Raw genomic sequence first — 17,671 nt, 5'->3', positions numbered from 1 at the left:
CTCCCATTCCACATTGGGCTACCAAGTAACCAATCACTGCCCTTATTTTTCATGCTTGCTCCCCACCATTTTTTTGTATTGCTCATGGGTAAAAAACATTGAGGACCCTTGGTGTAGTGATGTCTTTTGTGTCAGGTGACATATTGTTTATGATTTGTTTAGAATTGTAATCCATAACCTGTATGACTGTGGCCTATATAGTGGTCTTTTTGATTTGTTTTTAAATTTTCCCTTACAAAGAAAGTATGAATATTTGGCTACCATGATAATGTCAAATAGCTTTAATACTTCACTGGTAAATATAGCAAAAATAAATACAAGACAAACTGTATAAATTACTGAATTGAGCCAAGATCCATGTTTCTGTACAGTGGTGTAGTATATGGCCTTTAGCTTAAGTAAGGCATATTTTCATGTACAAGGTAAAGGCACTATGGTAACAAGGGGGCCAAGGTTGTGTCTTTTAGAGACCATACAATAATAGCTTGAGCTCCTGCTTGTAGTCCATGTTGCTGCACTCAGTGGGCCAAAGTGTGGTCCTGCCGAGGTGCAATGGATCCCTGTTTTTATGGCAGGTTAAAAGCCAGCCTTGTGGGAGCTAGGAACACCTAATTTGTGTGTTTTAAATGATGCACACAGTAGTAGTGTGCCAGGGGATTCCTATGTACCACCTACCTACTTGTAAGCAGCAATGCAAATAGTGCCAGATAGGGAGAATGGTACAACTTTTTGTACTCCATTCTGGGCACACCTATGGGAAATTATTGCCTTTTTCTGTGTAATACTGTGTAAGACAGTACCCTGTACTTGACCCCCAACTAAGATATAATTAAAACCTACTGAAGACAAAACAATCCAATTGGGTTTATTTAAGGTTTACATGATTTTTATGTAGACTTAAGGTATGGCAATCCACATTATAAAAAGGCCCCTTTTATAGAAAACCCCTGGTCCCGAGCATTCTGAGTTTACAGGTTCTCATACCAATGCAAAATTTGGTCTTTGAAAAAAGACCTTTCGGGTGGATAGACACTTCTATGCATAAACAAGAGCATCGATTCCAAATAGGCCATTTGGCCTTCTTAAGCAATAGATGCAATAGAAAGTCATTGCTTAATAAGACGTTGGCTATAATTTGATGTATGAAAGATTCATGTTTATGATGAAAAGTGATCCACACTAGAGCTGTACAACATCTTCAGTCTTAGAGAAGATCTGGCGCAAATCACTTCAGCCAACTCAGTAGAAAACAAATGATAGAGCAGTGACCCCAATCAAGGGGTAGATTGATGGATTTAGATTACTAATCATCAAGGACAGGGTTACAGCAATACATTCCATTTTTCTTTCTCTTATTTCAGTGATAAAAGTAATGAGACATGATTATTCAACCGCTAAAGCAATCTAGTAGGCTTTCCTAAAGCGGTGTTTCCACCAAAAGATTAATTATTGTCCTCCCAAAACTTCAGCAAAGATCCACAGTACAAAGGAGCAGATGTGTGTATTGGAAGTCCCATAAAGCAGTTTATTGCCACTCACTTAAATGAAAATTGCTAAACTTTATTAGGACGTAGTGCCGTTTCATGTGCCCCTTAAAAACTTTCAGAAGGACATCGTTGACTAAGAAGGTACAGTCATGGCAAAACTTTGTAAAACAATACCAGCCAGAACAAAGTAGGAGTGATTTCATCCCATTGGCTCTCTATACAGTGTCTGCAGTAAATCCTGTCATTAATTGTTCAGCCTCTCTTTTTGATAGTGGTTATGTTGCCCCCAAAGTGCTTTGGTATTGCTATGTCATACTTCTTTCAGATGTGGGACCTGTTATCCAGAATGATTGGAATCTGGGGTTTTCTGTGACACTCATTCTTTTGAACATGCTGCATGCTTTCCAGCCAATGGAAACTTTCCATACAAAGACCTATATATACCATCTCCCAGCCATGTCTTAGGCTAATATCCCATGATGCAAGGTGTGCTCTCACAAGCAGACTTTGAAGAATTCTGCTTTAAGTCTAGTAGCAATACTGTCTATTAATTACAAGCATACAGGTATAGGATCTCTTATCCAGAATGCTCGGGAGTTGTGGTTTTCTGTATAAACTGGATAAATTGGATCTCCATACCTTAAGTCTATTAAAAAATTATTTAAACATTAAATAAGCCCAATAAGATTGTTTTGCCCTAAATAAGGATTAATCATATCTTAGTTGGATCCAAGTACAAAGTACGGTTTTATTACCACAGAGAAAATTATTTTTAAAAATGTGAAATATTTGATTGAAATGGAGTCTATAAAAGATGGCCTTCCTGTAATTTGGAGCTTTCTGGATCATGGGTTTCCAAACAACAGATCCCATACCTGAGAGTCTCTATAGAACCTGCCCCTTGCAGATACTGCAGAGCTCTCCTTTTTTGTTTTTCCTCCCATAGTTACTACTCAGGAATATCTGAGACTGTTACACAATATTGCAGCATTGTCACGTATCTAGTGTTTAGTACCCTGGTGGATTACATATTATACCAACCCACCAGATTAGTAATATGACGTCTAACATAGTTTATGGGCTTGAATGATGTGTTGTCCTCTGTGTGTTCCCTGGAAACACAGTACAGGTGCGGGTATCTCTATAATATACACATTCCTACACAGGTCTATTGATAACATCATGGTGCCTATTTGTCTGCAAGTTATTTAATTCAATATTCACTGTGGTTTATCCTTTATTAAAAAATCAGTTTGTGTCTTTTATCAGAATGTCTGGTACCCAATTATCTCTTCCTGAGGTCTGCATTTCTTTTCAGAAGGTCCCTGTCCCCACTTACTCATCTTACAAGAAGTTATCACGTTCCCCTGCCACAATCCCATATATCTTTTCATTTACTCCAGCATGCATAGGATTAGTAAATGGTATGTTCTCCATAAAAGCTACAAATAACACAAATATACAATGTTATTAAAATAAAACTGGTCAGTGTATCATGTATGCTCCTGAAATGAAGAGTATAAAGATACTTTAGCAAGGTATTGTATATTATGGCCATGAAAATTGGTTGAAAAATCCTTTGCTATACAATGTCTTGTAGCAGCAAAAAATAAATGAGCATTGCAATCCTGTACAGGCAGTTACCATGGGAATGTGGCCCTAGCAGAGAGGAATTTAACTTTTTAGGTGCAGATTTACAACATTTGAAAAAAGGGTCTCAACCTGAACTGGCATATTTTATACACTGAACTTGTCTAAAGGTTCAGTATCTCTACTGCAGTAACAATCCAGGCCTTCAAAGTTGCCACAGGGGGAAACTATACTGGATTTTGTTGGAAGTGTCCGTGACTCTGCACATGCTCAGTGTGCTCTGGGCAGCTGTTGAGAAGCTAAGCTTAGGGTTGTTGCAAAATATCAAGCAGAAAAATGACGTTGGCCTGTCATCCCCCAGTGATTGTAATCTCTTACCTTATACCCCTACCTGCCCCCCTAAGACTACTGCCCTAGGCAAAGGCCCTCAGGTGTACAGTATATATACTGTTTATATACAGGTGTGTGTATATATATATATATATACAAGAAAGAGCACACCCTATTAGGGTTCAAATGCCCTGGGTGCTGGCAAAATTGAGGAAATACAAGGACAGTAGCCGCACACATGGGGACTTTGCAAAAAGTGAAAAATTTATTGAAAAAAAATCCAATAAATTCAATAAATTTTTCACTTTTTGCAAAGTCACCATGTGTGTGGCTACTGCCCTTTATATATATATATATATATATATGGCCCCAGATGACTCTGTGTTATTGTGGCCTACCTCAATGCAGCCCCCCCCCCATCTTGCATGAATGTAGAAATACCTTTTTCCCGCTAACTGCTGAGACTGATTCACATGTACAGCCCATAATGTGCTAAAAATAATTTGCCAAAAGTAGTTTAGTCAGAGGCTAATCAGGAAATAACAGAGGGTCATTCTTTCATTAAATTTGGGAACAAAATAGACCCCAGTAATTTGAAAACTCTGCCAACACATGGCTTCACTTAGTAGAAATAATGAAGTAGAATAAGGGCAGTGAGTGTCTCAGTGGATTACTCATTAACTCAGAGAACTGAGGATCCGATCTGTTAATGGCAGACAATTCTAATGTCTTTGAATGGACTGAACCACTACAGCTCCACTTTGTGAGCAATCACAGCTTAATAGTTACATCCTTCATAGATTTCCTGCTCTGGGCTTTGGGATATTGGCTCGAATGCTGAACTGTTAGAAATATGGATTTATAATTCTCTGCTATAGATGTGATGGTATGGGTAAAACTGTAGGTGTTTTAAGCTCACTTTGTACCTGCGGAAAACAAAACCAATTGTCATGTGATATCAATTCAGACTGATGCACCTCTGAAACACAAAACCCACAACAGGTCATTTAATCAACCTTCCCACTAATATATCACATAATGGGCCAGTAATACATCATCATGTTAACAGTAATAAATGTATTATTTGACTTCTATACTACCCCCAAGCAAGTGTTTTTCTTACTACCTAAGTCAATGGTCAGAAATTGAGCAATTCTCCCATATACATTCCCTGCCAACCCATTAATCTCATGATACAAAGCAATCACTGTAGAATTACAGTTTCAGTCATTGCAGGGTTGGCTAATGATCAGGTACATGTTTCAATGGGAATTGTGTGTTAATTTGACATGTGTTTTGGGCACTCAACTCCAGTAGGATTGCACCAGAGCATGTTCTTTCAAAATGTTTCTCCAAGGATAAATTGGTCAATAAATTGGTCGATACATGTATGTCCAGCTTTTGCTGATGGGAATTATGATTGTGATTCCTAGTGAAATTGTACTATTGAATAGTTTTTGCAGTCAGTCTCCATGGTTTTCAAGTGGTGTATGACCTCCCTATATGCCCGACAAGGCATCAACACAAACAAAACACTCTGATTGCACTGATCGATATTTAGGGTGACAACCAAAGCAACTCTCCGTATATTATACTAAAATTGCTTCACTTATGCTTCCTGTTTATACCCTCGTTATCTTTCCTTAATACTGACTCTCTTCCTTCTAAATAATCTTCTTTATCTTTATCATATCTACTTTCTTCATGATTTTTTTTGTGGAAAAATACAATTTTCCATGAAAATTTTTGATTTTTTTTTCATCATTATTATTTATCAAAACTGCAACAAATCCAAAAGTAAAAATACGCCATCTAAAAGCTGTCGAGGCCATGTAGAATTCAATGGCAGCTGTCCTTTATTAGTTGGCTATTCTTTCTTCTGCTTTATGGTTTTAGAAGTTTTTGAGGCTTTTTTTTTCCCTTTTTGATTTTTCTGCTTTATTTTAATTTGTGATTTTTTAAAAGGTTGTTTTAATAAATAATAAATGATTAATAAAATACATTTATTCATGGTTTCAAAAACCTCTAAAATCCAAATGCTGATAAATCTGCCCATAAAGGTTTATTTATTCAATTCTGCATGGATTTTTAAGAGAACAATCAGGTAACATAGTAACATAGTAAGTTAGGTTGAAAAAAGAAGTATGTCCATCACGTTCACCCATAATGCCTATATATAACCTGCCTAACTGCTAGCTGATCCAGAGGAAGGCAAAAAACCCCATCTGAAGCCTCTCTAATTTGCCGCTGAGGGGAAAAATTCCTTCTTGACTCCAAGGAAGCTACTAGGGATGAGCAACTTTTTCTACATGGTACAGATTTGCTATATGTTTTGTTCCGTCTGGGATATTGCATTTTTTCAGTGCGGGATAAAAGCAAGAAAGAACAACCATTGACTTTAATGCAGCTGATGTAAAAACACTTTGAGCATTGACTATAATACATTGGCAACAAAAGAAAAAACAGGAGAAAAAAATGCCCATCTACATCAATCCATATGGAGTGAGAAAAAAGACACAACAAAAAATTACTATTGACGAAATTTTGTTAATTTGTTTTGGTGGTTTTACAAATTTTTCGGAAAGCAAAACAAGGCATCATTAATAATCATCACATAGGGGGGCATTTACTAAAGTTTTATGACGGCCAAAATGCAATTTTGTCTAGATTTATTATGTGACAAAACCGCAACAAATCCGAATGCAAAAATACTCCAGCTAAAACCTGTCAAGATCATGTAGAAGTCAATGGAAGATCTCCCTTTTACACTTTTCTTTGCTTTGTGGTTTTTTGATGGGGGTTTTTTCTACTTTTTTTCGTTCAGTTTTGATCTCTTGATAAATGACTGACATTCATGGAAAATCGTTTAGCTGTAGTTTAAAAAAACCATAAAACCACGAAAATTTGAATATTAATAAATGCCCTGCATTTGTTACAAATGGTTTTGTGGTTTTAGAACACTGAAGGGCTTTTTAGATGTTCTTATGCTTTACTAAGGCAGCTGTTCAGCTTGACCCTGGCTCTCATGTCTTCCAGTTATTTAATTAATTATAATGACAGGTGCGCCCGACAGTAACAGAAGAAAAGGGGGGGAAATAAAGTTCCCTTAATGGTGAGGAAAGCCAGTTTCACAGTCAGTGATAATTAGCTGTTAGCAGATCCCCCGCAGTCTTGTTTTCATTTGTTGTTAAAGGGCATGTAAACACAATTACTTAACCACTGTTTGCTGAAATGTTACTGGTCTACAACCCCCAGAAATTCTCCAGGGGTAAAGCATTTAGCCCAGCAACATTAGGGATGGATTCCTAAGCAAATGGCTTGATGAAATGTCCCCCCAGCTTTCCAGGGCGAGAGGTTTAATGGTTCTTTAGACTCCTGCCTGTACACATCACTCCACATTCTTTGTGCCAAGATGGGCAGCAGCTGAGTAGATGTGGAGTGACTATGCCGCACTATGCCACAAACTATAACCTAGGCTTCACCTTTTTTGCACCTGTAAGCCTATATTTAATTGGTGTTGCTGTGTGCTCCAGAAAACTTTCTGCTCACCATACAAATCAATAAACATGCAACTTTTAATCTTTGGAAATGGGGCATCTTGTTATTAGTGGAGGAAGGGTGGTGCTGAACTACAACCCTCAGTTGAGTGGGCACCAGTGGTCCTTAAAACAAATGATAACTCTTTTTTACAGGAACGTACAACATCGATGAAGTATCAGTATCAAGTAGTTACTCGTGTACAAAGATTCAAAATGTTTTATCCATCAGGGGTCAATAATTGAACAGCAGATTTAGTAAACTCAGAAGTGTCCAGTCCTTAGTATTAGACCCTTCAAGTGGAACCTAGGTGAGCTACAGTAGTCCCTAAAGCCGGGCATACATGCATCGATAATATTGTACGAAACCTTGTTTCATACAATATTCGGTGTGTGTATGGCGGCTCGACGAGGCAACGATATTGCAAAAGGCTGCGGATGTCGTCGATCAGCCAGGTTAATTGAATTTCTATTGTTTCTACCTCCATAATTCAGCCCTGAACGTCAGTGGAGGGTGGGAACGATCTTTTATGTGGCCAATGGTTGCACGAAAGATTGATATTGCTACGTGTGGCCAGCTTAAGTCTGTACACTTGATTTCCTTTCCTGAGCGGTTCACACAGAATTGTAATCCTTCTAATCTCCTTGGTGGAGCTTCAGGCTGCTCTCTAGCTAACCTGATCCAACCTCTCACTCCTGGAGTGAGCAACTACAGAACTCCCCTGACACTAGTTTCAAGTAGTGGGCCTACCTCCGCCCAGGCCCTAATCTGCACCCACCTTCTAGGAAGGTGGAATCCAAATGAAGAGGCAGGTACATGTTGGCTTCTCCTTTTATAGAATAGAATTAACTCCTGGTTACTTTAACCCAGGATAGGAAAACAGATTCCTCTACCAGCTGTAAATTAGGGCCTCTTTAGTTGGCCAAAACCTTAGGTGACTGTCTGAGTAAAGGACAACTAAACCTCCAGTCCCCTATGCAGGAGTAACCAATCCAAGATCCCCCACTTCACGCAAACATACTCAAAGACTGTAGACCAATTTCACCTGAGATGATCAAGAGTATATTCTGGATTTTGTATCGCTCTCTCTCTCTCTGCCATTAATGCCCTTGGTTAAAATAGAATTTCCATTAAACTTCCATAATTGTTTGAATTTGTCTGCCAATGAAGAAAAAGCGCGCATGAATTCTGATGTCATTATTAAGATAAACCTAGCAGGCTACGTTTGATGGAAGTTTCTATTGCATTCCCAGCAGAAAGAATGACAGCATATACATATCTTTAACAGTAATGATATTTTAACATTTAAGGTAATCATGAGAAATGTGTTTAAACTGTAAAAAAATAAATCCCTTAGTTTATTGTCGCTCAAATACTAATCTTTTTTTAATCACATTGCCATTAAGAGCACTTAGCATTTTCCAAGACTCCATAATTATTAATGGCATGTCTTAGGATCCCTGCATTTGAATAAGGAGTTAATATTAAAGCATATAAAAACGTGCACTTTAGTGCTCAGTCCGAGAGGCAATATGTTACATTTACTTTTGTGACAATTTCAATATATAGCTCTATTAATTTTGTTCTCCTTTAATAGCACAAATGTTTTCATTAGCTATGATCTAGTAGCATATTGAAAACATCTGCCTAGTTGCCACCAGTTCAACATTTAAAGAAAATCTCAGTTCATTTGTCTCCGGATATGCTGGGAGATATGCGTATTAGGGCTATAACCCAGCTGCTGAGATGTTATGCCAGGCCAGACTAATCTAAAGGGGAACTTAAACCAGAACTGATTTAATTCTGTGCATTAAACTAAAATTAAGTTTTGTAAAATGTTCTTTTTACATAGGAGAAGTAGTGTATCTACAGCATGTCCGATATTGTTATTTGTATTCAAGTCATTGTTCCTTGCCAGTGATGAATAATGTTTTCTTATTTTTTACGCCCACTCTCTACAGCTCCATCTCCTGTCACTATAATTAGAAAGGAGCGGACATCGAGAAACAGCATTTCTTTGTCGTGGCAAGAGCCGGAACATCCAAATGGGATCATCCTGGACTATGAGGTCAAATACTATGAAAAGGTGGGAAGAATCACAAGTTCTTTTTACTGATATTAATGCAATGACTTACAGAAGATTGCACAGTTCTAGAGTTAACAAGTTTTATTTCAATGCACTAGGGTGTACAAGGTGAAATTACTAGAATATTTTGTACATTTAGGAGATGTTTTAGAAGGTTATGGAGGCAAATTGGGAAGAGAGCATTCATTTGTTGGTATATGTATAAAGATCTGTAAATTCATACCCCTTTATAGATTGTTTGTTATAATGGCAAATTACCCATTGGGCATGCTAAACTCAAGCACAAGGTCCTGCAAGATTAAAGGTCCCCAGTGCTACCTGCCTGCTCTGCTTGAATGGATCAAGTGCATAAAGGTCTCTTAACCTGTCTCTCCCACACCCCAAACTATCTAATCACAATGGTTTATGTGGCTAATACTAATCTAGTATAGCCACCTACTCTAATATTGGTTCTAAATCCACAGAACAGCATTAAAGAGATTATGTAATAAAAGGTACTACGTTTGTCCAGGAGCACTAACCCATAGCAACCAATCAGCAGGTAGAATTTACTGATCACCCCTCATACTGTAGGTAGCACATATTAAATTAATCTGTTCTGTTCTTATTTAAGCTACACATAAGCTCCTTAAAATGTGTCCTGTCTGAATCCTCCATTTTTAAAAATATCTTTCTACTTTGCCTTGCAATGTGCATAGAACATGTATTGTGCTGTCTGAATCATACTGTACTAGTATCTTACTTTACATGAATGTTGCAATGCTATTTTTATACTAACTGTTAGGAAACCGAGTGGCATCAAAGTACAGGTATGGGACCCATTATCCAGAATGCTTGGGACCTGGGGGTTTCCGGATAAGGGGTCTTTCTGTAATTCAAGTCTCCTTAAAAAATTATTTAAACAGTAATTAAACTCAATAGGAATGTTTTGGCTCCAATAAGGATTCATTATATCATAGTTGGGATCAAGAACAAGGTACTATTTTATTATTACAGAGAAAAAGGAAATCATTTTTAAAAATTTTAATTATTTGATTATAATGGAGTCTATGGGAGATGGCCTTTCCATAATTTGGAACTTTCTGGATAATGGGTTTCCGGATAAGGTGTCTGATACCTGTACCTATGAACACAGTGCCAATTCAGATGGTATAAATTTGTTGTACCGATTTTTTTTCTGTAGCCTTTTCTAAAGTGCCTATATACATTACATTTTACTTTTTTATATGTATGATAGTCATTGTTTCTGCACGGAAATGAGCTATTATGAGCATAAACACCTAGTCATGAAACCGACACAGGGAAAGGGGGTACAATAAATGCACAAATAGGCACGCTCTGAGACCCCTCTCTGTGTTCTAAATCTAAGGAGACATCTCCATTGCTTAAGAACATTTTGCCAATAAATAGTATTTTTGAAAATTGAAAAATGTAACAATTTCATTCAGAATGATTTGGTTTTGTCATAATAATGCGGAGGTCATGAATTTGAACAAGTTCATTTTGTATCCAAAAGCAGGAACAGGAAACTAGTTACACCATTCTACGAGCAAGAACCACCAATGTGACAATCAACAGCCTTAAACCCGACACCACATACATTTTCCAAATCCGAGCCAGGACGGCAGCCGGCTACGGCTCTAATAGCCGCAAGTTTGAGTTTGAAACCAGTCCAGACTGTAAGTAATTATATAAACCCTTTTAATATTTGGATGCAAATGTTCAATTCATTCGCAGGTCTGTATGAAGCCAAGTATTATGTTACACTGGATTTCAATTCGTAATGTGTGTACAGAACAATCATTTTCTGCACATTTACACTTTTACATTTGAGTGGGAATTGAAATATTGACTGAGGTGTTCTCAGTAGAGTTTGAAAGTTTTTGACTGATGGTGGGAATGTAATTGCAGTTTATGGTAAGGTCAAATCATAAGGAATATCCAAAGAGAAAAGCTACTATTGTTGGCAACCCAGCACCTTGCATTTAGTAGAAATGTCCATGATTTTTCAAACAATCTAGTAACTTTAGTCTATGGCAGACACCTCCCTGGGTGTCTAGAGTAGTGGTTGGGTGGTCTAGACTGAAGGCCTGTCAAGATGATAATTAGATAGAATGGCAAATCTCTTTTCTAGATGCTCCTGGAAGCCTAGTTTGAGATCTTGGATTTTCACTCATTTTCTCCCCCAGATATTCTTGGAACAAGTTATCCAGCAATCATTTTAATATATCAATATCAACATATCAACCCAATGTTGTGCCTCCAAGGGGGCTTGAACTGGTAAAGTCTGAAAGCCCTTAGTTTATAGTTTTTTAATGGAGACAAGCAATGTGACTGCTGTCATTAATGTAGTACAGAACTCTTTAACCCCAGTCACCCTGTTCACTCCTTTTCCTGAAGGCTAGAAAGAGTTAATACTTGCTTTCCCATTTCTAAATGGATTCTAATGCAGATCATTCTTGGTTTAAGATTTATATACAGAAATGTAGCCTCCCATTTCTAGTTAGGGAGAGGTAGATAAATGCATGCAAACTTTGTTTTTCTTTTTCAGAAATTCACAAGTGCACAAAGCACATTCTGTCACAGAGCTCGAAACTTGTGTATTAATATTTTAATCAGCCGCATTTTAAATGACTTCTTACGGTGTTGGTGGAATTGAACTGCAGACTCGGGCTGGTAATGTGCATGCCTGGGAGCAGTTGTTATTAAAATAACAGAGAAATGCCTGTTTACTGTATATTTAATCTGAATTCAATACTTTTTGGCTGCCGACGTGGAGATAAGAGGTCACGCACTGGTACAAAGTCATTCATCTGTACATTGTGGGATCATTTAGCACCAGAGTGCGTCTGTGTAATTTACAAGAGCCCTACATGTATCAAACAATCATTAAATTCACAAATATATAAGCACCTTAAGGCACGAATAAATCCAAAGGAAATACTCGGAAGATTTGAATAATAATCTAATAAGAATGAACTTAGCCTTTTGGACAGAACTGTACTTAGTAACATGAAAGTTCTCTTTATGAGCCAGATTCTCTAGGGCTTATTTTTTTAGGCGTTGAGGTCAGAAGGACTATTCTCACCGTATATTACTTGTTCTTGTATTTTCTTAGACTTTTCAAATCCGGCATTGATTAAACATTGCCAAAGTGTTTTTAGGTTACTCTCTCCCCTTCATTTTAGGTTACTCCTCTACCTTTGCCACAGTTAAAGCTGTTCACAGAAGAATTGGGGCAGCAACGTATAGTTGGTTCTGGAGGTCTGACCAACTGTACAACTTAAATGTATCACTTTTCCCAGGGAAAGTAGGTTCTGGTCATGACATGAGCATGATAGATACCAGAATAAATATGCTATAATGCTTTTCTGTGCTTGCCCATTTTCAACAAGTCCTTTTTAATGGATAATACCTTGTGCAGTTATGGTTGCCACCTTTCCCCTTGCCAAAAGCCGGCAGTAGGTGGACAGTGACATCATGGGGTGGGACAGTGATGTCACAGTGATGGAATTGGGGCATTAGGGGGTGGGGTTTTGTTACTGCAAATGGTTGATCGCCACATCAATCTAGGAAAGTCCTGCTCGATTTTCCAAATTAGGAAACCCAGGCAGGCAGTTTTGGCCCAGACAGCACTTCCAAATACAGGTATAGTATCTGTTATCCAGAATGCTCAGGACCAAGGGTATTCCGGATAAGGGGTCTTTTTGTAATTTAGATCTCCATACCTTAAGTTTACTAAAAAATCAATAAAACATTAATTAAACCTAATATTATTGTTTTGCATCCAATAAGGATTATTTATATCTTAGTTGGGATCAAGTACAAGGTACTGTTTTATTATTACAGAGCAAAAGTAAATCAGTTTTAAAATTTTGAATTATTTGATTAAAATGGAGTCTATGGGAGACGGGCTTTCCGTAATTCGTAGCTCTCTGGATAATGGGTTTCCGGATAAGGGATCCCATACCTGTACTGGGCTGTCCAGGCCAAAACAGACCAACCAGGGCGCTTGGTGTGCATTCCAGAAACTAACTTGCCACCAGCAGAAGTGCACCCTCTGATGCTGGGAACCCAGGGAAGAACATTCTCCTAGTCCTACCCTCAAACAATCTTGACAAAATCTCATTACACACAGGAGCGAGGTTTGCAAAGCAGAAACACTGACGTGCATTAATATGAGACATTGTTTAATATGTGTGTATGCTAGAATGATCTTTGTGTCACCTCCAGAGTCCTAATGCATCTCTCCTGTTATTCCATTACCTTTACAGCATTTTCCATTTCCAGCGAGAATAGCCAGGTTGTGATGATTGGCATCTCAGCTGCAATAGTCATTATCCTTCTGACTGTGGTTGTGTATATCCTGATTGGAAGGTGAGTCCAATATCTGCTTAACACATGTTATTCCAGGACTTCTTATTCTGATTCTGTCTGCTATAGAAAATGTTAATATTTTATTAGTAATAAGCTTCTGCCCTTGGTTCCTAGTAAGTTCTATTTAATCCAAACTCTAAATGTTGTTACCAAACTGGAAAAAGGGAGGGTGTTTGGTTTTTATGTGGAGAACTGTAATTTTGATGCTTGCAACCTAACCGAACCTAACACATAGATACTCCAAGTTATTTCCAAGCTGGTAAACACCATACAAGGCTGAGTTTTCTTGTAAAACACCACCTGGGGGCCATTGTGAATAAAAAATAAAAGTTAGCAGATGCAGCTATAGGGTCCGGCAGTATAAACACACAAAGCAAGATTAGCCCTGAATTTAGGGCAGGCAATAGACATTGCAGGCTAATGGGGTCCAGCAGCCCAGGTTACAGTTGTGGTGGTCAAGATGTAGACAGAAAGTAATAACAGTAAAAAGACAGTATCTGTTTTAGTACACTGTACAAGCAGACATTTGGCAGACAATAGGGGTTATTTACATTCCGCAACACTGTTGTGGGCACACAAATTATCCCACAGTCAGTTGTGTGAAAAAAGCTCTTTAATTAAAGGTCCTTGTTGCTCTTGGCATTGCTGCCTGCCTCCTGTTCCAAATTGAGTGCTAAGCTTGAACCGACACTTAGCCCACAGTATTTAACAGAGCATAAGGGGGCAGAAATTTGCAACGATAAGTGCTAAAGTGCATTTCCTAGTGCAGTTAACAACCAATCAGCAATTTGTTTTGAACACTACTACAAAGCGGAATATTAAAGATCGGATTGGCTGAAATAAGCAGTTTATTGGCACCTATTTTAGTAAAGCAACCTAAACTTTGGGGTCTAAGATTTGCTACTTGTCTAGTAATCTATTGTGACCAATCAGCATCTACCATTTACTGATCATATATACAGAGACAAGAGGTCCTCTGGACCCATTATCAATATATAAAGGAAATGAAGACATTATCTGCATTAAGCTACCCAGAAATGCCCTCCCCTTTAAACAAAACAGGGATTGTTGTCCATATATTGCAATATATACAAGCTGGCCAATTATGTCAAAGTCATCCCCAGTCTGGCCAATACTAAACTCAGTCTTCCCATCTACTTCATTATACATTTTACACAGGGACTGAGTTTTACCTGCAGCTTGCATGCCTTCAGGGTTAAAACTCCCAAATGGTTGCCCTTTTTATTGGCTCCAATGGGATCACCTGACTGTAGCTGGGAAAGGTAGAGCTACAACATGGAGTTCACCACTTAATTTTAAAGCATTAGGTGGAGGTGCAACGAGGCTGTGGCCACAAAATTCATATAGACAGAGACAAGAGGTCCTCTAAACTCACCTGTTATAAATTATACAGGAGATTGAGACTTTTTGTGCATTAAGCTACTAAGAAATGCCCTCCCCTTTCAACAAAACATGTTGTAGCTCCCACAATCACAATCCCATTTTTGCTATAGCATTTACTGATCAGCTATTTAAAAACAGCTGCTATGTGTTAGTAGATGTTGGCAAATGTAAGACTTTTTAGTACATTGCCGTGTTTATTTTTTAATTTTCAATTATATTTGGCCTTTCCTTATGTAAAATAAAATGTTAACGACAAATGTAATATTATTGAATAATAATAATAATGTCATATTCCCATTTTTTTAAATCTCTGTTTCTTTCCAGAGGAGATTGTTTTGGATCTAGCTAAATTATAGTGTGAAATGTTGGTGACATACAGTAAAATGTTTACAAAAGCCAGCTCCTAATGTTTCGCTCTTGCTACTGACTGACCTGATATAACGCACATGTTCTTGCTGGCTTAAAGACAATGCATAGGCAATCTTATCACAACGCCAACATGTTTTCTACATCATTGAGGAAATGATTGTTTTGCTTTTCCCTCCTAGGTTCTGTGGATACAATAAATCAATGCCTGGCTCAGATGAAAAACGCCTTCACTTTGGAAATGGACACTGTAAGTGGTGATTTGTATACTTTACGTAGTGATGAACATGTGAGAGAATGGTGACTGCATACTTGAATTCCATTAAAATGTAATATAATGCAGAGATATCTCTGGAGAGGGGGTCGGTCAAGCTGGCTCAGATCTATGCAGAGCCCTTACAGAGCAAGAGTTATAGAGCTGCAAAAGCATAATAGAAAAACCTCAACTGGCCCAACAAATCCTTAAGGAGGCAAGTTCTTAAATTGGAACATTACATCAAGGGGGGATAGAAAGGTTAGATAGTATCTGTTCAAATTTAGAAGATTCTACAGCTGGTAGGTGTTCTGGAAGATACATTTAAAAAACAGAAAGAAAGCTGAAGATTGGATAGGGTTGGCACCTTTGTCGGTGGTTAAACCCAGACAAAGGGTTGGGGCTGATGGGATCGGGGTTGGGCATGATGACATCAGGGGCAGACATGATGATGTTGGGTGGGGTTATGATGCCTGGGTGGGGTTATTGCATCACTTAGATGGAATTGGCTGGATTTTTGAAGGGACAGCACTTTAAGAAACTGGAATGTCTATGGCAACCCTAGCTTTTTATATTCTGCCTGATAAATAAGGTATGGAATCTATGATATAGAAACCAGTTATCCAGAAAGCTCTAAAATCCAAAAATCATTTAGAAAAACAATTTCTCATTTTTGACTGATTTTGCTTTTACTTTCTCTTACTGTACTTAATGATAACTAAGCCCTGTTAATAAAAAAAAATCATCTTAATATTTAAATGCTTCTCATTTATTGGCCACATTAAATTTCAGGTTTCACAAGGCTGAAAACCAAACAGGCCTAAGAAAAAATGAACTGTTCGGGTCAAAACCAAACAGGCGTCAAAACTAAGGGTGAATTGGAAATAAAAACACAGAGGCTTTTTGCCCTTGGTCCCACCACCACTCAGCTCAATAACAAAATTCACCAGAAGCTTGTAGTGGGATTCTAGATACTGTAGTTCAGCATTAACCGGAGATTGACATGTTGGACTATAAATATTTAAAAGCACATATTCTGGCCCATACAGATTTACAATAATAGGAAATTCAGTTATTAAAACTGTAGGACACAGGGAAAGAATTGTTATTTCCTTTACCTTTCTTCTATTTCCCCTTCTCTGTCTTTTAATAAAGTTAACTGAGGTCGACATTTTCTGCAAACACATTCATTTAGTCCAAAAATAATTTCCACTGAGACCAGTGGGATTTTCATGATTTACTTATCTGTTATGTTGTTTTTGTACAGGCCTCCTTATGGCTTTGCATCAGATAAGCTTTGAAAAATGCTGCATGTAAACACAATCTATCATCTAAATTTCATATACAGCCATTTAACTGTGAGGGCTGCGCTCCTAGAGCAGCATGGGAAACATTATTCTCCTGCAAAGGATCTTCCCATGGAAAGCTCCGACCCAAGGAACTACACTGAGGTTATTGCTTGAGACACATGCTTAGTGCACAGTTCGGCTATTAGCACACCAAACGTCTACCCTTGCCACTTACAACTGACTTGAACAAAGTTAGGCTAATGTAACACCAGGGGGCATATTTATTTTAGTGTGTAAGCCAACATCACTGGTGATGTTGCCCATACCAACCATCAGCAATTAGACTTGAACATTCATGTTACGCAAAAGTAAAGATCTGATTGGTTGCTATGTAACATAGTAACATAGTAAGTTAGGTTGAAAAAAGACGTACGTCGATAACATTCAACCAGAAGACTCCAAGATGACAATCGGATCAGTCCCTGGATCAACTTGTACTGAGAGCTATCTCCCATAACCCTGTATTCCCTCACTTGTACTGAGAGCTATCTCCCATACCCCTGTATTCCCTCACTTGTACTGAGAGCTATCTCCCATAACCCTGTATTCCCTCACTTGCTAAAAAGCCATCCAGCCCCTTCTTAAAGTTATATAATGTATCAGCCAGTACGACTGATTCGGGGAGGGAATTCCACAACTTCACAGCTCTCACTGTAAAAAATCCTTTCCGAATATTTAAACGGAACCTCCTTTCTTCTAAACGGAGTTTAGAAGAAAGCGCCTCTTCTCCTGTGTAGACAAACCCAACTTGGCCAGAGACTTTCCATACCCTTTACCAGCTTAGTTGCCCTTCTCTGGACCCTCTCTAACTCAATAATGTCCCGTTTGAGCACTGGAGACCAAAACTGAACAGCATATTCTAGATGGGGCCTTACCAGCGCTCTGTAAAGGG

At 38.1% G+C, this 17,671-nt stretch overlaps 1 protein-coding gene across 2 annotated transcripts in view; it reads left to right on the top strand.

Moving 5' to 3' along the window:
- The window catches only part of epha3 (EPH receptor A3), a 211,827-nt gene that overhangs the window by 154,626 nt on the left and 39,530 nt on the right, over positions 1 to 17,671 (top strand). The window contains exons 6-9 of one of the 2 annotated variants that reach the window (XM_031896587.1): positions 8,906 to 9,030; positions 10,550 to 10,709; positions 13,305 to 13,407; positions 15,360 to 15,427. In XM_031896587.1, the coding sequence (XP_031752447.1) occupies positions 8,906 to 9,030; positions 10,550 to 10,709; positions 13,305 to 13,407; positions 15,360 to 15,427 (456 nt within the window). Of the gene's footprint in view, positions 1 to 8,905; positions 9,031 to 10,546; positions 10,710 to 13,304; positions 13,408 to 15,359; positions 15,428 to 17,671 lie in introns of both variants that reach the window. The other variant, XM_002931773.5, reaches the window with a different exon arrangement.

The sequence above is a fragment of the Xenopus tropicalis genome, chromosome 2 (assembly GCF_000004195.4).
Source record: "Xenopus tropicalis strain Nigerian chromosome 2, UCB_Xtro_10.0, whole genome shotgun sequence".
Classification (NCBI taxonomy): Eukaryota; Metazoa; Chordata; class Amphibia; order Anura; family Pipidae; genus Xenopus; species Xenopus tropicalis.
The sequence above is the reverse complement of the archived record's forward strand: the minus strand, read 5'-3'. Positions and strand labels throughout refer to the sequence as shown.